At 35.6% G+C, this 22,438-nt stretch overlaps 2 protein-coding genes across 2 annotated transcripts; both read left to right on the top strand.

Annotated features, from left to right (window-relative positions):
• Positions 1-451: 451 nt before the first annotated feature.
• LOC117324467 (multidrug resistance-associated protein 7-like) lies at positions 452-9,148 on the top strand. The gene is made up of 18 exons (XM_033880336.1): positions 452-685; positions 1,238-2,319; positions 2,480-2,707; positions 2,917-3,079; positions 3,212-3,390; positions 3,503-3,754; positions 3,849-3,947; positions 4,114-4,303; positions 4,439-4,663; positions 4,872-4,992; positions 5,161-5,353; positions 5,470-5,685; positions 5,927-6,054; positions 6,269-6,438; positions 6,552-6,709; positions 6,841-7,094; positions 7,435-7,678; positions 7,811-9,148. Exons 2-18 carry the CDS (start codon positions 1,240-1,242, stop codon positions 8,063-8,065), a joined length of 4,155 nt encoding a protein of 1,384 aa, XP_033736227.1. The 5' UTR covers positions 452-685; positions 1,238-1,239; the 3' UTR covers positions 8,066-9,148.
• Positions 9,149-12,977: 3,829 nt separating this feature from the next.
• On the top strand, positions 12,978-20,881 carry LOC117324461 (multidrug resistance-associated protein 7-like). Its single transcript, XM_033880329.1, has 18 exons — positions 12,978-13,057; positions 13,614-14,683; positions 14,844-15,071; positions 15,281-15,443; positions 15,577-15,755; positions 15,868-16,119; positions 16,214-16,312; positions 16,481-16,670; positions 16,831-17,055; positions 17,264-17,384; positions 17,553-17,745; positions 17,862-18,077; positions 18,312-18,439; positions 18,652-18,821; positions 18,934-19,091; positions 19,223-19,476; positions 19,817-20,060; positions 20,193-20,881. Exons 2-18 carry the CDS (start codon positions 13,616-13,618, stop codon positions 20,445-20,447), a joined length of 4,143 nt encoding a protein of 1,380 aa, XP_033736220.1. The 5' UTR covers positions 12,978-13,057; positions 13,614-13,615; the 3' UTR covers positions 20,448-20,881.
• The last annotated feature ends 1,557 nt before the right edge of the window (positions 20,882-22,438 follow it).

Genomic DNA, 22,438 nt, shown 5'->3' with positions numbered 1-22,438 from the left:
CAGTTCAATATGTCTCCATTTCTGCATGCGACTTCAAAATGGGGATAAAACATTAAACATCCATGATAATAAGAATGTGTTGAAGCACTCCTCATAACACATTTGCAAATAACACGTGTTGTATAGTTCTGTAAAGTCGAGCATGACTAACAGTAAGGAGTCAAGCCTTACGAATCTATACCTCATATTCAGCATATTCCATCTCTTGTTTATTTTCTTTAACATGACCCGTCTGTCTGGTAAATTTCTCTGGAAAGTACAGAGGAAAGCTGTAACAGTAATGTCTAGCAATGACTATCACTTGACAACATAACATGTAAATAGTAACCGTGCCCCACGCGGCATTTAAATCTCTATTGATATATACTTGGTCGCTCAGGGCTCACAGAGAGATGATCTATTTACGGTAACAATAGCTACGTCACGGGACTTCGATAATATGCCACTACGTACTGAATGGAACGATACTCCGTCTATATTTAGTCAGAATAAATTCCCCTTTTTTCATACCCAGGGATATCAGAAGCATGTTGAATTCCGGAATTTTGGCCAAAATGGTATATATAATGAGGTATCACATTGGTTGGGTCATTCAGCTTGCTTGGAGCAGACCTAGAAACAACTTTATAGCCGTCAACTTGAAATATTATTTTGAGAAAGGAACTATTATCGGTACACCTAGCCGGTAAGTAAGTTATAATATCTTACAGGTATACCTAAAGCTGTTCGCAAAATGCCGCATGCTTACTTATTTTACATCCAATCACGGTTGAAAACGTTCAGGCACAGATAAACCTGGTTAATATATCAAATACTACTCATATTATTTTTTAATAAGGGAAAACATGCTGTTGATACTGTTACTAATACTGGCAAAATTCATGTGTGTACTGTAATGGTATAGAATGAAATGTAACAGCGAGGAAATCGAGTATAATGGCGGTTGCTATTTAATATATTATATGAATATTTGTTCTAGAGGAAAATATGTTATATCTTTCCTTTACAATAAATAAACATATCTTACGGAGGTCATTTTCATAAAATTGCATAATTATTTTTTTATTGTCAAGAATTGCACGAAATCGTTTTTTTATACACCAAGCATGTTACCATTTCATTATTAAAACGTATGTAACACAGATGATATACAGCAAAAATTTAAAAGGTACAATATAAATATTTCGATAAAAATTGCATATAATCTCCTTGATAACTTGATTAAATACATTTTCAGATATGGAGAACTCATTCTGGAGTATGAAGGAAACCATGATGATGGATGACAACGTCACATTTAGCAAAACAGTTAATAAAACAATGAATATCCAGGAAATCGTTACAGAGGACCCGTTTAACTTTGAAACATCAACCGTTGTCAATGTTCTAATGGCAGTAGTAACTTTGTTTATGTTCTGTTCCCTCACAAGAAAACTATCACACCAAAAACAGGATGATGATGATGATGATGATGATGAAAAGGCATCTAAATTAAAGGCGGATCCAACTTCTGGTACAGCTGACTACCCAGTTAATGAGGATGGAGTATCCTTGTTCTCCAGGCTTACCTACTATTGGGTACATCCACTGCTGAAGAAAGGAAATAAAACGGCCAGTCTCTCATCTGAGGACATGTTTCATTTGCCAAACAGTCTTAACGTAAAGAAAGTACAAGAGGCGTTCTCTAACAGATTTCAACCAGAGGACGATCTTGGTACAAAGGCAGATAAGAAAAAGCCTACCTTACTTCAGGCGTTATTCAAAGCCTACGGGCTGGAATTCTTTCTGTATTGTGGTCTCCTGGAACTGATTGCGGAACTGATTAACTTCACAGGTCCCATATCTCTTGGATTGTTGATTTCATTTTTCGAAAATGGAGAGGAGCCATCACACATCGGATATCGCTATGCATTCTTATTATTCTTGTCCAGTTTTGGAAAAGCTCTTCTAGACAGTAGATTTCATTTTGTACGCATGCATGTTTTTTTCAAAGTGAGAATTTCCATTATGACAGCAATATATAAGAAAGCATTACATATAAGTACTGTATCATTATCAAAATTCAGCACTGGTGAAATTGTCAACTTTCTTGGGACTGATACCGACAGAATGATGGGCTTTTGCCATTGTTTCCATGCCCTATGGAGTCTTCCATTTGAAACAGTTATATGTTTGTATATCTTGTATCAACTGGTTGGGATTGCCATGTTAGGAGGCCTGATTGTTGCTTTGGTACTTGTTCCTATCAACAAGATCATATCATCGAAACAGATTGCTCTCGGAAAGGTGCTTATGGAACAGAAAGACAAGAGAACGAAGGTAAGTTAAATAATTTCTTAGCATGCAATTAATACCATTAATTCGGTATCATGTAGTCTCGCTCTTGTATTTGCTTTTACTTTCTAAAAGACAACTTAGGTTACACACTCTGTAAGGTGTCTAACGACATAATGTTTAATTTAGACTTTGTCTCCTACAGTTGATGAACGAGGTACTGGGCGGGATAAAGATAATCAAGCTTTACACTTGGGAAAATCACTTCCAGAAGATGATTGAGAAACTTCGTGACGCTGAGTTACAGATCATCAAACAGAGAAAAGTTCTTGGAGCCATCACCGGATATTTGTGGACTCTGACCCCTATCTTTATGACTGTATTGACATTTAGCGCCTACTCTATGATGGGAAATACCCTAACCGCCGCTAAGGTAAAATAAGAACCTGTAGATTCGAAATAAAGTATAATTTTCTGAATACCTTTGTAATTCAATCTCGATGTATATCACACTTCGTTTACCTATCGACAATCCAAGTTGATAAGAGACTGGGAAAGCCGTGATAATCTTGTTATATAAAAGCCTATATGTTTCGTCCCAATAATTCGCTTTAATTATCAATATTCGTAAATATATTGCAGATGTTTGCGAGTCTCGCACTGTTTCTCAAACTCCTAGGATCACTCAATCATCTCCCCTGGGTCGTCAATGGCATAATGGAAGCAATCATTTCCCTTGGAAGGATTGAGAAGTTCGTGGCATTGCAAGATATTGACCTCAAAAGTTATTACGCAAGATTACCAGGTAAACCCCGTTTTCTGTGAAATGAGTACGGTAAACATATACATTGAATTCGTTTGAAATCAATTTCAGGTGAATGCTTTTCTTGTAACAAATAATTCATGATATTAATTATTAATAAAAACATGGTTGCAGAATCGACAGAAAACAGAAATGTGATATCCGTGAAAACCGGGAGGTTTACATGGGAATGTGAAAAGTTGAAAAGCAGTGAGTCAAAGGAAAATGAAAATGAGTCTACCAGTAAGGCAGGGGAGACTACCACTACATCAGGAACCCTTTGTCTGCGAGATATTACTGTCGATATCAAGGAGGTGAGTAGTCGTTATACATCTAATTAACTATCTAAATAAACGCAACAAGACCTCAATTAGGTTATCTATTTGTATTACAATTCAAACAAACATTATCCTACTTGTTTTATAGGGCCAGTTCATAGGAGTGATTGGCAAAGTTGGTTCTGGGAAAAGTTCCTTCTTGAACGCCATACTTGCTGAGATGTCTAGGAAAGAAGGCGATATTTCCGTGTCAAACCTCAAAAAAGGTTTTGCTCTGGCTGATCAGGAGCCATGGATACAACAAGCTACCGTCCGGGAAAACATTACATTTGGTAGTCCATTTAACGCCAACAAATACGCCGACGTTCTGGATGCAGCATCTCTCAAAAAAGACATTGAGGTGTGTATACTATGAGATCAGTATATTTTGAGCGACATTTGTTAATGCGACACTTTTATCAAAGACAAACAATATCATTCATTTGCTTTTACAGATGTTACCGGCTGGCGACAAAACAGAAGTTGGCGAGAATGGCGTTACATTGAGTGGAGGCCAGAAAGCCAGACTGGCTTTAGCTAGGGCATTATATCAGGTAATAATTTTTATTGTAGTATAATGGTTTTTAACATTAATCAATTACCTTAAAAGACAGTAGTCTTCTTTTTAATTACATTTCATTTTTGTTTTAAATAGTATATTTTGATATGTACTTGACATCAAGACCGATCGTTCATATAGACTAAACATTCTTTCTCCAGGATAAGGACGTATACCTCCTTGACGATCCTTTAGCAGCAGTGGATGCTCACGTGGCACAACAAATGTATGAAAAGTGCATTATGGGATTACTGAAAAATAAGACCAGAATCCTATGTACACATCACACGCATTTCCTTGGCGAGGCAGATCTGGTCATTGTCATGGATGATGGAGTAATCTCCAAAATGGGTAAGCCATTAGAAAGTTCCGTTCAATTGTTGATTTAAAGGAAGAGCTTATTAAAGCTTACAACTCCTACATGTCCATTAAAATTCAAAGAATATAGAAATCAAACGCTCTAAAGTTCGCTTATATCTTTACTAGGTCCCCCATCTGAGGTTCTCCCGGATATAAAATTTGCTGAACGGAAATCATCGGAAAAAGAAAACGTGGAAGTAGAACACAATGACAAAAGCGACAAGGACGGGAAACTGGGTGAAGAGGCCAAGGCTACAGGAGAAGTGAAGTTAGGAGTGTACAAAGCATACCTGTCAGCGTTAGGTAAATGGCTCGCCATCACCATGGTTATGTCCATCGTCTTCATGCAAGGTAAGTATTTATATTTGATGAGAAAAATATATCAAGACATTCCCTAAATTATCCGGAAATAATAAAATAATATGTTTGTTATACAGATCCACAGTATATATATCATCACTTTAGATGAAACGCGGAAATGATAATTACGGCTTATTGTAGTACTGATAGTGATATGGCTGCATACAATATATATTTATGATATATATCACTGTTTCAGTGACGAAGGTGATGAAGGACTGGTGGCTGACTCACTGGGTATCTAATTCTAACACGGATGTTATCAACTCTTCCCTCTCCGGATATCAATGTTTCTATGACAACATGTCAACACCCATCAGGTAAGTGGTGTTTTATAATTGAGTTGAAAGAATGTCTTTATAATATCAATAACAAATATAAGGTATCAATGCATTAAGTTTTTATGTTTAAGATTGAAATGAATATGTTCATTGTAAAATGGTAAAGACAAGAATGTATCGATATAACAATGCTATCTTGTATTACAGTTTCCATGAACGTTATGACTCAACGCTGAGTGAGACATCCAGACAATCCGGACTGGTCTACTACATGGTGGTCTACGCGTGTCTCTCTGCTGTTTATTCTCTCTTCTCTTTGGCCAGAGAGATTCTCTTTGCCTATAGTGGGATGAATGTAGCTAGGACCATGCACAGCGATCTACTCAATACCATGTTTAAAGTAAGTCACTATGAAATGTAACGCCTGTTAATCAGACAAGATTTGTATATTAGATATTCTCGATTTGTTATTTCTGAGAGATATGTATTCTTTATCTGTTTTTCTTTTGCTTGTAGGCGCCAATGTCATTCTACGATGTGACTCCTGTAGGACGAATCCTCAACCGATTTTCATCAGACATGGGGACCATCGACGATTCCATAAGTCACATGGTCATGGTGGTTCTGAGTCAATTTTTCGAAGTTGTTGGAACTATAGTCATGGTGTGTTACGGAATGCCTTGGTTTATAGCTATCATTATACCTGTGGGCTCAATCTACTTTCGATTACAGGTAAAGGTTCTTAACACATTATCACGTTGCATGAACTCATTTTATAATTCTCGTCATCAATATTCAAATTTCAGTCACCCAAAACATTTCTTGTTTAGGGAGCTGATTGCATTGATCTCTTCGGGTGGTTTTTATTTCATTTTTAAGTCAAAATGTAATAAATTCATCTTTACGATTTGGGAAATTACAATGCTTGATTTTAAGCTGATTTATTAGTTATACATTGTATATATATTTACAGGAGAGATATCGTCACACATCTCGAGAAGTCAGACGAATTTCAAGTCTTAACCGCTCACCTATCTTCTCCCACTTCTCGGAGACAGTGTCGGGATTGACCACCATTCGGGCATTCCGCGAATCAGAGAGGTCAGTGGCATTTGCCGTCATAAGGAATGGCTTTCAAGTTGAACCCTGTATCATTAATGTAAAGTTTCCACAATGTCTAAAAATGATACTACTGTATATGTATAATGTTTTGTAAGGAACAAATTGTATTATCCTGAATTTCATTAGGTAGATATACATGCAGGATAATCTTGTTATATATGTTTTCATTTATATAACGCTAATATTCTTGCAGATTCACAGACCAGCACATTAATCGAGTGGACAACTGGTTAAAAACACATTATACATCACACAATCTAGGGATGTGGCTTTGGTTCCGGACACAAATGTTTGGAATTATCATGGTTACTGGAATAGCTACTATGGCTGTGATCCAACACACTTTTTATGGCATCGATCCAGGTATTATTTTCTTTATTTTTTCTATACATCAAATAATTCGTAATTTAAGAAGATGATTACTTGCAAACGTTGTACTCCATGATATCATCATTAATATTTATTTTACATTACAGGAGTTGTCGGACTTGCCATATCCTACATTCTCTCATTTTCTGGACTTTTAAATGGAATCGTCAACTGTGTGACTGAAACAGAGAAACAAATGGTCAGCGTAGAAAGGGTTCATGAGTATATAGAGGACACACCCAGCGAGAAATGGGAAGGTTTACAGGTGAGACTTATTCGTTGTAAGAGAGATTCATCGTTAATATATACACCAAAATACATAGCAAATCGAACAGGTCAATATGCATCTTAATTCAAATGCAGATTATTTTATGATTTTTCCATTTAATGTTACAGTCGTCCTCGGCATGGCCAGCTGCAGGTGTCATCAGCTATAGCGACGTGTATATGAAGTATCGGGAAGGTTTACCTAACGTCCTCAAAGGCCTCACGTTCAGCACGCGATCTGCGGAAAAGGTGGGGATTGTTGGACGTACTGGATCCGGGAAGTCCAGCCTTTTCCAGACACTGTTCCGTACAGCAGAGATAAGCTCTGGCGATATTACCATTGATGGAGTGAACATCCAGCAACTGGACCTTAAAGACGTTAGGTAACTGCCATAATTCATTAACGTATGTACAGATGTACATGTAATCATCATTAAGTTTGGTAAAATAGAAAGTATATTTGTCAAATAATGACATATTTTTAATTGAATATTGTGATTGACACAAAGTTTCAGTAATTGTTGTTGACTGTACCATTTATCAGAACAGTGTATAGACATTGGCGTTGGATCAACATGTAATATCGTAGATATTTTCTTCTTCTGTAAAGTAACATATAACACTGGAGATATGACTGATCTCGTTCATTCCAGTACATGTTAATATATGTAGAAATAAGAGTTTAGTCTCGTATCTGAATCTAATGTGAAATCTTTTTTTCAGACGACATCTTGCTGTGATTCCACAGGATCCCTTCCTCTTTAGTGGAACCGTCAGGGAGAATCTGGACCCAACATCCTCCTACAGTGACGAGGAACTTTGGGGTGTTCTGGACAGATGTCATCTGCGTGTGCCTGTCGACAGATTTGGGGGTCTCGAGGGAGAAGTTGGAGAGAAGGGACGACATTTTTCTGTAGGACAGAAACAACTCATGTGTCTGGCCCGAGCGCTTCTCACTAAAGCAAAGGTACATTTTGATTTGTTTAAGATATTATATTTTTGTAGGACAATCTTAGCATCACTCTTTTTATAGAATACAAGCATGAATAAATATTACTCGAAACAAATAAGTAATGAAACGTTGTTCTTTCTGTGGCAGGTATTGTGTATTGACGAAGCCACCGCCAGTGTAGATCTCGAGACAGACAAGTTGATTCAAGAAACAATTCGCAAGGAGTTCGTGAACAGTACCGTGCTAACAATTGCTCATCGTATCAACACCATAATGGACAGTGACAGAGTGTTGGTGATGGACCAGGGTCAAGTGGCTGAACTGGACTCTCCTGAAAATCTTTTGAAAAACCCACAATCTGAATTTTACCAGTTAGTTCATGGGAAAAGATCTGAGAAGTAGAAAAGATGTGTAGTTTCACATCTTGGAAAATTTTAACGATAATACCAGAATATATTTTGTATATAATTGTTACACTCAAATTACAGCAATATATGTTAAGATTGCTGATGTCGAGGAAAGTTTATATTAAAGGGATTATCAGGGATTAACTACAGTAATATATTGATACATTTAAACATCAAATTGAACATCCAATTGTATGCAAAATATATAAATACTTATATGATGAGCTTTTTTGGGCTTATGAATAACTTTGTGTTCGTATGAATATGACTTATATATATTTTTTTATTGTGTGTTTTTACATATGTGCAGTAATGACGAGTATTATCAATTTCACGGGTAGCTGCTTAAACATTTGTTATTTTGTTAATGGTGCTTGATTAACCTTGTTAAATAAATAATTACGTTGTTAAAAGAATGTGTTGTTATAACTTGATCAGAGAGACAGGATAAGAGTACTACTAAGAAAACAAAACACGAATTTCGAATTCGAATTTATTCTTAAAATGAAAAGCAAGGCTCGAGCGCAAGTTTAATCTGCTTTCCCGTCAGATATATTACACTGTAAAAGCTTGGGATCAATGCATTTAACACCAGACCAATGTGTGGAACTGAAAAACAACAAATCAATGTACCAGGATTCAAAGTAACAAAACCTAAACAGTGACATCTATTATTTACTCTTTGTTCTAATAGTGCTTGTTTTAGAGATGATTAAATTTACCGTCTAATGGCGTTTGTGTGCGTACCGACAAAGCAAAGTAGCAAAATGTCTAATGAATATATACATTCCTGAAGACACAAATATTCAATTGTACATTGTAACATAGAAAACAACAAAGATACAAATATCGACATGTGACAAGTGTTCCGAGGTGATCCACCTACGATTCGTTGTTAGCCGGTATCGGTCAGTATTATGTATGTTTATGTCACGATAAGTTAGGCACGGCTACGATTGACTCATTTTGGAGTTTACTTTCCTGGATTGTTAATAAAGACTAATCACGATGATATGAAAAATAACTAAAGTATGTAAAGAATAAACGTAAGAAAGCAAAAATAAAAGGGAGAAATAAAGTAACAAGCCTATTTTTACAACGCTTCCATTCCTAGAAAATCAAAGAAATGCTAATTGTTGCAAGACTTGCATGTAGGAAACAAAATAGCATCCACTTTCAGTGATTAAAAAGTTTAATGCAAGCATACCACGGGCAGACCTAAAACTGAGGGCAAAGCTTAATTTGAAAACTATTTCTTGGCTATTCAATGTATTTGAAAGACGTGATTTACAAATCCAGTAAAAATAGTGATATTTCACAAGCCCAAAAATTCCTACTATGGTACAATACGAAAAAAGTAGCTTAGTCAATTTTAGTATGTACATTGTATCGTAGCAAGCCATGGGCCTTTTGTTGACATCATGTAAGTTGTTTTTAAATTTTAACAAAACATGCAAAAAATGCACGTTTCAGGGGGACATAGTTAGGTCATCTGTATCACATATATATTGCAAGTGTCTAAACCACACAATAAAAGCATTGGTTTTACCATATTTGACTTTATATTATGTTTATATATATTTTAACGTTGAAATGCAAATGGCAGTTGTGAATAATATCACACAAATATGGCATATAAGTGGGTATTTCAAACATCAACAATGTTCTTGACGCTATCAAGAATTGCAAACATGGCAAAAATCCATGAACAGCAATTTGTACAATAATTGACCTAGAATAGTATCTTAACTAGGATCACCGTTTAAAATTCCGGACAATTCTACTGAGTAAAACAGAAATAATCTGCATGGGGACATGACGTGTATCATCTAACGTGAAAGTATCAGTCTAGCGTAGTTAAATGCTTCAATGACCTCTCACTAAAAGCAATTCGATTGTTTACTTTACTCTGAATTCACCATGCGATTCCGACGGCCAGGGAAGTATGTATAGATCGTTAAGAGATTCATCTGATCTTTTTATAATAACAAAATAGCAAAATAACGAATTGTATATCTACCATAGTGTAATAATACATTGAGGAAGAAAAGCATATCAATTGTGTACTTAAAAGGGGGCAAAACTGAAACATCAAAATCAAGCATTTGCCTTCTAAACTATTTTGAAAAAGGCAATTACATGTACAATGTTATTTCTTAATTGTTTTACAGACGCAGACAGCAGCCTACATTTCCTGCAATACAAAATGTACTATTATTCTTAAAGTATATATACACACACGTTTGATCAAAATTGGAATGATACAAAGGATATTTGCAAGTTTTATTTCACCTTCGGTCATGGAAGCTCTATTCTGTACTTTCTACCATGATAATAAAATCAAATTAAAAAATGGGCAGGGGGAACAGGCTTATATTGACTTGGAATTACGAAAACGGAGAAAAATAGTGCTTAAATTGGCATTATTTTCAGAGAATGGACACAATTATATGTTCTCCAATGTCCAAATGTATCACATGTAAAATATTAGGGGTTTATTTGACCGAGAAGAATTTTAAATTAATTTTTAATCATTCGCAATTCGCCGTCTGATTGCCGTCATAGTTGAATTACCAAAATGGACCCGAAATCGATATTTTTAAAAGAGAATGATCTATGACTTGAATATTTCATAAAAGTAACTTAATACATCGTTTATTCGCTTCATTCAGATCTTCAGACTCGGCGTATTTTGTGAAATCAAATAGAAGTATATGAACCATTTTGTTATTGTTTTATTGTTCACACAAATAAGCACTAGATGTAGGCAATAAGTATAAGTACCGCTATCTACTGGCATGACTTTGAGTACAGTAAACTGCACTCGCTTTGTGGATATTGACAGGCTAGCATATATTTGCATACTAATTCAAGTTTAGAATTGTAATTGAAATCTTGTGACAGCATGGCACCAATAGTCATCTGAACATTTGTTGTATATTGAAAAAATATTTAGGAAAATATTAACTCATTGCCTTGACTTCAATTTTCAATTCATCAATTCATTGATTATTCCGTGTTTGAAGTATGGAGTAGTGAGAATTTCCAGTCTTGATCATGACTTAATGAAAATTCAAAATTTACAAATTATTAAAATGAATTTGTTTAAGAAATAACACAAGTTCCATAGCAATATTATATAGATAATCAATCACAATATTTCAGAAGTTATAAAAGGCCTCCATGATCCATTTACAAGGCCTCCATGATCCATTTACAAGGCCTCCGTGATCCATTTACAAGGCCTCCATGATCCTTTTACAAGGCCTCCATGATCCATTTACAAGGCCTCCACGATCCATTTACAAACCCTCTATGATCCATTTACAAGGCCTCCGTGATCCATTTACAAGGCCTCCGTGATCCATTTACATGGCCCACATGATCCTTTTACTATGGGTTTTCACATTATTATCAGAGTTGAGTTGAAGCCGTCTACAGTATACCAAAAGTACAAGCTCATACAAAATGATTGCCAATTATTGATCCATACCGGTCATTTATTGATATCAACTGATTGTCATAAATATAATACCTATATACTCATTTAGTATTCCGTTATTAGATTTGATAATATTTCTGTGAAACGGCAGTATCAAAGCTTATGCTGGCGTATTATAGGAAGTACAAGTGTCATGCTCCAATTTAGGTATATGGTAAGTAGTATTATGTAGTTAGTTATTATGATGCTATCAAAGTTGTTTGCATATGTTTTCAATATGCTTTACCCGAAAAGTATTTGAATATACATGTATAACTCACGATATAACATTGCGGTGGACGCATATTGGAACGTAGTAGTGTAATACTTTAATAAGATTACATCTACATGTATATACAAAGTATTTTTGTCTATGGTAGAGATATAGAAATCAAGGGTCATATAACGTACTTCTCACAACACTACCATCGGATAGGATACACGGTATAGCATTGAACATCAAAGGAATGACAGATAGATATAAAGGCAGTTGATAGGGACAATGGATTAAATAACACAAGGCAAGCTTATATTCTTTTTAAAAAGAAACACAATGAAAAAGATAGCATATATGTAAACACAAATGAAAACGAGTCGTGATACATAGTTATGGAATAAGTCAGAGTAGAGAAGAGTATCAATGATCAATAAAGACAGTTTTTACTATGAAATCATAAAAAAACTGGAAATTTGTTTGCTATGCAGATGTATCTTTATTGATATTACATAATTCCTTCACACACCATACACCTAAAATACCAACATTGCATTGACAGATGGCTACTGTTTTTTAATTTCTTATCTTATATAGATATTAAGTACAGTTCAATATGTCTCCATTTCTGCATGCGACTTCAAAATGGGGATAAAACATTAAACATCCATGATAATAAGAATGTGTTGAAGCACTCCTCATAACACATTTGCAAATAACACGTGTTGTATAGTTCTGTAAAGTCGAGCATGACTAACAATAAGGAGTCAAGCCTTACGAATCTATACCTCATATTCAGCATATTCCATCTCTTGTTTATTTTCTTTAACATGACCCGTCTGTCTGGTAAATTTATCTGGAAAGTACAGAGGAAAGCTGTAACAGCAATGTCGATCAATGACTATCACTTGACAACATAACATGTAAATAGTAACCGTGTCCCACGCGGCATTTAAATCTCTATTGATATATACTTGGTCGCTCAGGGCTCACAGAGAGATGATCTATTTACGGTAACAATAGCTACGTCACGGGACTTCGATAATATGCCACTACGTACTGAATGGAACGATACTCCGTCTATATTTAGTCAGAATAAATTCCCCTTTTTTCATACCCAGGGATATCAGAAGCATGTTGAATTCCGGAATTTTGACCAAAATGGTATATATAATGAGGTATCACATTGGTTGGGTCATTCAGCTTGCTTGGAGCAGACCTAGAATCAACTTTATAGCCGTCAACTTGAAATATTATTTTGAGAAAGGAACTATTATCGGTACACCTAGCCGGTAAGTAAGTTATAATATCTTACAGGTATACCTAAAGCTGTTCGCAAAATGCCGCATGCTTACTTCTTTTACATCCAATCACGGTTGAAAACGTTCAGGCACAGATAAACCTGGTTAATATATCAAATACTACTCATATTATTTTTTAATAAGGGAAAACATACTGCTGATACGTTACTAATACTGGCAACATTCATATGTGTACTGTAATGGTATAGAATGAAATGTAACAGCGAGTACAATGGCGGTTGCTATTTAATATATTCTATGAATAATTGTTCTAGGGGAAAATATGTTATATCTTTCCTTTAAAATAAATAAACATACATTAACATTGTATCTTACGGAGGTCATTTTCATAAAATTGCATAATTATTATTTTTATTGTCAAGAATTGCACGAAATCTTTTTTTTATACACCAAACTTATTACCATTTAATTGTTAAAACGTAGGTAACACAGATGATATACAGCAAAAATTTAAAAGGTACAATAGAAATATTTCGCTAAAAATTGCATATAATCTCCTTGATAACTTGATTAAATACATTTTCAGATATGGAGAACTCATTCTGGAGTATGAAGGAAACCATGATGATGGATGACAACGTCACATTTAACAAAACAGTTAATAAAACAATGAATATCCAGGAAATCGTTACAGAGGACCCGTTTAACTTTGAAACATCAACCGTTGTCAATGTTCTAATGGCAGTAGTAACTTTGTTTATGTTCTGTTCCCTCACAAGAAAACTATCACACCGAAAACAGGGTGATGATGATGAAAAGGCATCTAAATTAAAGGCGGATCCAACTTCTGGTACGGCTGATTACCCAGTTAATGAGGATGGGGTATCCTTGTTCTCCAGGCTTACCTACTATTGGGTACATCCACTGCTGAAGAAAGGAAATAAAACGGCCAGTCTCTCATCTGAGGACATGTTTCATTTGCCAAACAGTCTTAACGTAAAGAAAGTACAAGAGGCGTTCTCTAACAGATTTCAACCAGAGGACTATCTTGGTACAAAGGCAGATAAGAAAAAGCCTACCTTACTCCAGGCATTATTCAAAGCCTACGGGTTGGAATTCTTTCTGTATTGTGGTCTCCTGGAACTGATTGCGGAACTGATTAACTTCACAGGTCCCATATCTCTTGGATTGTTGATTTCATTTTTCGAAAATGGTGAGGAGCCATCACACATCGGATATCGCTATGCATTCTTATTATTCTTGTCCAGTTTTGGAAAAGCTCTTCTAGACAGTAGATTTCATTTTGTACGCATGCATGTTTTTTTCAAAGTGAGAATTTCCATTATGACAGCAATATATAAGAAAGCATTACATATAAGTACTGTATCATTATCAAAATTCAGCACTGGTGAAATTGTCAACTTTCTTGGGACTGATACCGACAGAATGATGGGCTTTTGCCATTGTTTCCATGCCCTATGGAGTCTTCCATTTGAAACAGTTATATGTTTGTATATCTTGTATCAACTGGTTGGGATTGCCATGTTAGGAGGCCTGATTGTTGCTTTGGTACTTGTTCCTATCAACAAGATCATATCATCGAAACAGATTGCTCTCGGAAAGGTGCTTATGGAACAGAAAGACAAGAGAACGAAGGTAAGTTAAATAATTTCTTAGCATGCAATTAATACCATTAATTCGGTATCATGTAGTCTCGCTCTTGTATTTGCTTTTACTTTCTAAAAGACAACTTAGGTTACACACTCTGTAAGGTGTCTAACGACATAATGTTTAATTTAGACTTTGTCTCCTACAGTTGATGAACGAGGTGCTGGGCGGGATAAAGATAATCAAGCTTTACACTTGGGAAAATCACTTCCAGAAGATGATTGAGAAACTTCGTGACGCTGAGTTACAGATCATCAAACAGAGAAAAGTTCTTGGAGCCATCACCGGATATTTGTGGACTCTGACCCCTATCTTTATGACTGTATTGACATTTAGCGCCTACTCTATGATGGGAAATACCCTAACCGCCGCTAAGGTAAAATAAGAACCTGTAGATTCGAAATAAAGTATAATTTTCTGAATACCTTTGTAATTCAATCTCGATGTATATCACACTTCGTTTACCTATCGACAAACCAAGTTGATAAGAGACTGGGAAAGCCGTGATAATCTTGTTATATAAAAGCCTATATGTTTCGTCCCAATAATTCGCTTTAATTATCAATATTCGTAAATATATTGCAGATGTTTGCGAGTCTCGCACTGTTTCTCAAACTCCTAGGATCACTCAATCATCTCCCCTGGGTCGTCAATGGCATAATGGAAGCAATCATTTCCCTTGGAAGGATTGAGAAGTTCGTGGCATTGCAAGATATTGACCTCAAAAGTTATTACGCAAGATTGCCAGGTAAACCCCGTTTTCTGTGAAATGAGTACGGTAAACATATACATTGAATTCGTTTGAAATCAATTTCAGGTGAATGCTTTTCGTTGTAACAAATAATTCATGATATTAATTATTAATAAAAACATGGTTGCAGAATCGACAGAAAACAGAAATGTGATATCCGTGAAAACCGGGAGGTTTACATGGGAATGTGAAAAGTTGAAAAGCAGTGAGTCAAAGGAAAATGAAAATGAGTCTACCAGTAGGGCAGGGGAGACTACCACTACATCAGGAACCCTTTGTCTGCGAGATATTACTGTCGATATCAAAGAGGTGAGTAGTCGTTATACATCTAATTAACTATCTAAATAAACGCAACAAGACCTCAATTAGGTTATCTATTTCTATTACAATTCAAACAAACATTATCCTACTTGTTTTATAGGGCCAGTTCATAGGAGTGATTGGCAAAGTTGGTTCTGGGAAAAGTTCCTTCTTGAACGCCATACTTGCTGAGATGTCTAGGAAAGAAGGCGATATTTCCGTGTCAAACCTCAAAAAAGGTTTTGCTCTGGCTGATCAGGAGCCTTGGATACAACAAGCTACCGTCCGGGAAAACATTACATTTGGTAGTCCATTTAACGCCAACAAATACGCCGACGTTCTGGATGCAGCATCTCTCAAAAAAGACATTGAGGTTTGTATACTATGAGATCAGTATATTTTGAGCGACATTTGTTAATGTGACACTTTTATCAAAGACAAACAATATCATTCATTTGCTTTTGCAGATGTTACCGGCTGGCGACAAAACAGAAGTTGGCGAGAATGGCGTTACATTGAGTGGAGGCCAGAAAGCCAGACTGGCTTTAGCTAGGGCATTATATCAGGTAATAATTTTTATTGTAGTATAATGGTTTTTAACATTCATCAATTAACTTAAAAGACAGTAGTCTTCTTTTTAATTACATTTCATTTTTGTTTTAATTTTAGTATCTTTTGATATGTACTTAGCATCAAGACCGATCGTTCATATAGATCTAACATTCTTTCTCCAGGATAAGGACGTATACCTCCTTGACGATCCTTTAGCAGCAGTGGATGCTCACGTGGCACAACAAATGTATGAAAAGTGCATTATGGGATTACTGAAAAATAAGACCAGAATCCTATGTACACATCACACGCATTTCCTTGGAGAGGCAGATCTGGTCATTGTCATGGATGATGGAGTAATCTCCAAAATGGGTAAGTCTACAGACAGTTCGTTTAATTGTTGATTTAGAAGAAAAAACTCATTATATGAGTCAGTTACAATAGATAAGATTTTAAACAACTCCTACATGTCCATTAAAATTCAAAGAATTTAGAAATCAAACGCTCTAAAGTTCGCTTATATCTTTACTAGGTCCCCCATCTGAGGTACTTCCGAATATAAAATTTGCTGAACGGAAATCATCGGAAAAAGAAAACGTGGAAGTAGAACACAATGACAAAAGCGGCAAGGACGGGAAACTTGGTGAAGAGGCCAAGGCTACAGGAGAAGTGAAGTTAGGAGTGTACAAAGCATACCTGTCAGCGTTAGGTAAATGGCTCGCCATCACCATGGTTATGTCCATCGTCTTCATGCAAGGTAAGTATTTATATACGATGAGAAAGATATATCAAGACATTCCCTAAATTATCCGGAAATAATAAAATAATATGTTTGTTATACAGATCAACAGTATATATATCATCACTTTAGATGAAACGCGGAAATGATAATTACGGCTTATTGTAGTACTGATAGTGATATGGCTGCATACAATATATATTTATGATATATATCACTGTTTCAGTGACGAAGGTGATGAAGGACTGGTGGCTGACTCACTGGGTATCTAATTCTAACACGGATGTTATCAACTCTTCCCTCTCCGGATATCAATGTTTCTATGACAACATGTCAACACCCATCAGGTAAGTGGTGTTTTATAATTGAGTTGAAAGAATGTCTATGTAATATCAATAACAAATATAAGGTATCAATGCATTAAGTTTTTATGTTTAAGATCGAAATGAATATGTTCATTGTAATATGGTAAAGACAAGAATGTATCGATACAACAATGCTATCTTGTATTACAGTTTCCATGAACGTTATGACTCAACGCTGAGTGAGACATCCAGACAATCCGGACTGGTCTACTACATGGTGGTCTACGCGTGTCTCTCTGCTGTTTATTCTCTCTTCTCTTTGGCCAGAGAGATTCTCTTTGCCTATAGTGGGATGAATGTAGCTAGGACCATGCACAGCGATCTACTCAATACCATGTTTAAAGTAAGTCACTATGAAATGTAACGCCTGTTAATCAGACAAGATTTGTATATTAGATATTCTCGATTTGTTATTTCTGAGAGATATGTATTCTTTATCTGTTTTTCTTTTGCTTGTAGGCGCCAATGTCATTCTACGATGTGACTCCTGTAGGACGAATCCTCAACCGATTTTCATCAGACATGGGGACAATCGACGACTCCATAAGTCACATGGTCATGGTGGTTCTGAGTCAATTTTTCGAAGTGGTTGGAACTATAGTCATGGTGTGTTACGGAATGCCTTGGTTTATAGCTATCATTATACCTGTGGGCTCAATCTACTTTCGATTACAGGTAAAGGTTCTTAACACATTATCACGTTCCATTAAGTCATTTTATAATTCTCATCATCAATATTCAAATTTCAGTCACCCAAACTATTTCTTGTTTAGGGAGCTGATTGCATTGATCTCTTCGGGTGGTTTTTATTTCATTTTTAAGTCAAAATGTAATAAATTCATCTTTACGATTTGGGAAATTACAATGCTTGATTTTAAGCTGATTGATTAGTTACATATATATTTACAGGAGAGATATCGTCACACATCTCGAGAAGTCAGACGAATTTCAAGTCTTAACCGCTCACCTATCTTCTCCCACTTCTCGGAGACAGTGTCGGGATTGACCACCATTCGGGCATTCCGCGAATCAGAGAGGTCAGTGGCATTTGCCGTCATAAGGGATGGCTTTCAAGTTGCACCCTGTATCATTAATGCTAAGTTTCCACAATGTCTAAAAAGGATACTACTGTATATGTGGAATGTTTTGTAAGGAACAAATTGTATTATCCTGAATTTACTAGGTAGATATACATGCCGGATAATCTTGTTTATATGTATTCATTGATATAACGGTAATATTCTTGCAGATTCACAGACCAACACATTAATCGAGTGGACAACTGGTTAAAAACACATTATACATCACACAATCTAGGGATGTGGCTTTGGTTCCGGACGCAAATGTTTGGAATTATCATGGTTACTGGAATAGCTACTATGGCTGTGATCCAACACACTTTTTATGGCATCGATCCAGGTATTATTTTCTTATTTTTTCTATACATCAAATAATTCGTAATTTAAGAAGATGATTACTTGCAAACGTTGTACTCCATGATATCATCATTAATGTTTATTTTACATCACAGGAGTTGTCGGACTTGCCATATCCTACATTCTCTCATTTTCTGGACTTTTAAATGGAATCGTCAACTGTGTGACTGAAACAGAGAAACAAATGGTCAGCGTAGAAAGGGTTCATGAGTATATAGAGGACACACCAAGCGAGAAATGGGAAGGTTTACAGGTGAGACTTATTCGTTGTAAGAGAGATTCATCGTTAACATATACACCAAAATACATAGCAAATCGAACAGGTCAATATGCATCTTAATTCAAATACAGATTATTTTATGATTTTTCCATTTAATGTTACAGTCGTCCTCGGCATGGCCAGCTGCAGGTGTCATCAGCTATAGCGACGTGTATATGAAGTATCGGGAAGGTTTACCAAACGTCCTCAAAGGTCTCACGTTCAGCACGCGATCTGCGGAAAAGGTGGGGATTGTTGGACGTACTGGATCCGGGAAGTCCAGCCTTTTCCAGACACTGTTCCGTACAGCAGAGATAAGCTCTGGCGATATTACCATTGATGGAGTGAACATCCAGCAACTGGATCTTAAAGACGTTAGGTAACTGCCATAATTCATTAACGTATGTACAGATGTACATGTAATCATCATTAAGTTTGGTAAAATAGATAGTATATTTGTCAAATAATGACATATTTTTAATTGAATATTGTGAATGAAAAAAAAGTTTAATTATTGTTGACTGTACCATTTATCAGAACAGTGTATAGACATTGGCGATGGATCAACATGTATTATCGTAGATATTTTCCTTCTTCTGTAAAGTAACATTTAACACTGGAGATATGACTGATTTCGTTCATTCCAGTACATGTTAATATATGCAGAAATAAGAGAATAGTCTCGTATGTGAATCTAATGTGAAATCGTTTTTTTGCAGGCGACATCTTGCTGTGATTCCACAGGATCCATTCCTCTTTAGTGGAACCGTCAGGGAGAATCTGGACCCAACGTCCTCCTACAGTGACGAGGAACTTTGGGGTGTTCTGGACAGATGTCATCTGCGTGTGCCTGTCGACAGATTTGGGGGTCTCGAGGGAGAAGTAGGAGAGAAGGGACGACATTTTTCTGTAGGACAGAAACAACTCATGTGTCTGGCCCGAGCGCTTCTCACTAAAGCAAAGGTACGTTTTGATTTGTTTAAGATATTATATTTGTGTAGGAGAATCTTAGCATCACTCTTTTTATAGAATACAAGCATGAATAAATATTACTCGAAACAAATAAGTAATGAAACGTTGTCCTTTCTGTGGCAGGTATTATGTATTGACGAAGCCACGGCCAGTGTAGATCTCGAGACAGACAAATTGATTCAAGAAACAATTCGCAAGGAGTTCGTGAACAGTACCGTGCTAACAATTGCTCATCGTATCAACACCATAATGGACAGTGACAGAGTGTTGGTGATGGACCAGGGTCAAGTGGCTGAACTGGACTCTCCTGAAAATCTTTTGAAAAACCCACAATCTGAATTTTACCAGTTAGTTCATGGGAAAAGATCTGAGAAGTAGAAAAGATGTGTAGTTTCACATCTTGGAAAATTTTAACGATAATACCAGAATATATTTTGTATGTAATTGTTACACTCAAATTACAGCAATATATGTTAAGATTGCTGATGTCGAGGAAAGTTTATATTAAAGGGATTATCAGGGATTAACTACAGTATTAGTAATATATTGATACATTTAAACATCAAATTGAACATCCAATTGTATGCAAAATATATAAATACTGATATGATGAACTTTTTCGGGCTTATGAATAACTTTGTGTTCGTATGAATATGACATATATATTTTTTTATTGTGTGTTTTTACATATGTGCAGTAATGACGAGTATTATCAATTTCACGGGTAGCTGCTTAAACATTTGTTATTTTGTTAATGGTGCTTGATTAACCTTGTTAAATAAATAATTACGTTGTTAAAAGAATGTGTTGTTATAAGTTGATCAGAGAGACAGGATAAGAGTACTACTAAGAAAACAAAACACGAATTTCGAATTCGAATTTATTCTTAAAATGAAAAGCAAGGCTCGAGCGCAAGTTTAATCTGCTTTCCCGTCAGATATATTACACTGTAAAAGCTTGGGATCAATGCATTTAACACCAGACCAATGTGTGGAACTGAAAAACAACAAATCAATGTACCAGGATTCAAAGTAACAAAACCTAAACAGTGACATCTATTATTTACTCTTTGTTCTAATAGTGCTTGTTTTAGAGATGATTAAATTTACCGTCTAATGACGTTACTCAATTGTGTGCGTACTGACAAAGCAAAGTAGCAAAATGTCTATTGGATATATACGTTCCTGAAGACACAAATATTCAATTGTACATTGTAACATAGAAAACAACAAAGATGCAAATATCGACATGTGACAAGTGTTCCGAAGTATGATCCACCTACGATTCGTTGTTAGCCGGTATCGGTCAGTATTATGTATGTTTATGTCACGATAAGTTAGGCACGGCTACGATTGACTCATTTTAGAGTTTACTTTCCTGGATTGTTAGTAAAGACTAATCACGATGATATGAAAAATAACTAAAGTATGTAAAGAATAAACGTAAGAAAACAAAACTAAAAGGGAGAAATAAAGCAACAAGCCTATTTTTACATCGCTTTCATTCCTAGAAAATCAAAGAAATGCTAATTGTTGCAAGATTTGCATGTAGGAAACAAAATAGCATCCACTTTCAGTGATTAAAAAAGAGTAACGCAAGCATACCACGGCAGATCTAAAATTGAGGGAAAAGCTTAATTTGAAAACTATTTCTTGGCTATGCAATGTATTTGAAAGGCGTGATTTACGATAATCGGGAAAGGGTTAAGGGGCATCTAAATAGCAAATCCAGTAAAAGTGATATTTCACAAGCCTAAAAATTCCTACTATGGTACAATTGGAAAAAGTAGCTTAGTTAGTTTTAGTATGTATCGTGGCAAACTATGGGCCTTTTGTTGACATCATATAAGTTGTTTTTAAATTAAAAAAAAAAAAAACATGCAAAAAATGCACGTTAGGTCATTTGTATCACAGATATATTGCACAAAATAGTCATGCCGTTTTGCTCACAAGTATCACACAAGTGTCTAAAGCACACAATAAGAGCATTGGTTTTACAAGATTTGACTTGATACTATGTTTAAAAACTGATTCTATTTTAACGTTGAAATGCAAATGGCAGCTGTGAATAATATCACACAAATATGGCATATAAGTGGGTATTTCAAACATCAACAATGTTCTTGACGCTATCAAGAATTGTAAACATGGCAAAAATGTATGAATAATGCTCAACCGCTCAGTCAGGGATAAAAGATGTATATTTACTAAAATAATTTCAAAAGAAGAATGTAAACCAATCACAGCTATCTGTATATAATTAATGGTTATTGAAAGAATCCTAGTTTATTTTTTTTTTAAACTTTAATTACAAGAAAGAATCTTCTTTGGGTGGCATTTTTTACATCAAAGTATTGAAATTTGAACATT

The sequence above is a fragment of the Pecten maximus genome, chromosome 3, assembly GCF_902652985.1.
Source record: "Pecten maximus chromosome 3, xPecMax1.1, whole genome shotgun sequence".
Taxonomy (NCBI): Eukaryota; Metazoa; Mollusca; class Bivalvia; order Pectinida; family Pectinidae; genus Pecten; species Pecten maximus.
The sequence above is the reverse complement of the archived record's forward strand: the minus strand, read 5'-3'. Positions and strand labels throughout refer to the sequence as shown.

Bases quoted from the DNA above. Each gene is read 5' to 3' on its own strand.
- LOC117324467 (XM_033880336.1), top strand. From the start codon at position 1,240: ATGGAGAACTCATTCTGGAGTATGAAGGAAACCATGATGATGGATGAC. The intron at 2,708-2,916 runs GTAAAATAAGAA...AATATATTGCAG, and splicing joins ATACCCTAACCGCCGCTAAG to ATGTTTGCGAGTCTCGCACT. The intron at 6,055-6,268 runs GTCAGTGGCATT...ATATTCTTGCAG, and splicing joins GCATTCCGCGAATCAGAGAG to ATTCACAGACCAGCACATTA.
- LOC117324461 (XM_033880329.1), top strand. From the start codon at position 13,616: ATGGAGAACTCATTCTGGAGTATGAAGGAAACCATGATGATGGATGAC. The intron at 17,385-17,552 runs GTAAGTGGTGTT...CTTGTATTACAG, and splicing joins AACATGTCAACACCCATCAG to TTTCCATGAACGTTATGACT. The intron at 18,440-18,651 runs GTCAGTGGCATT...ATATTCTTGCAG, and splicing joins GCATTCCGCGAATCAGAGAG to ATTCACAGACCAACACATTA.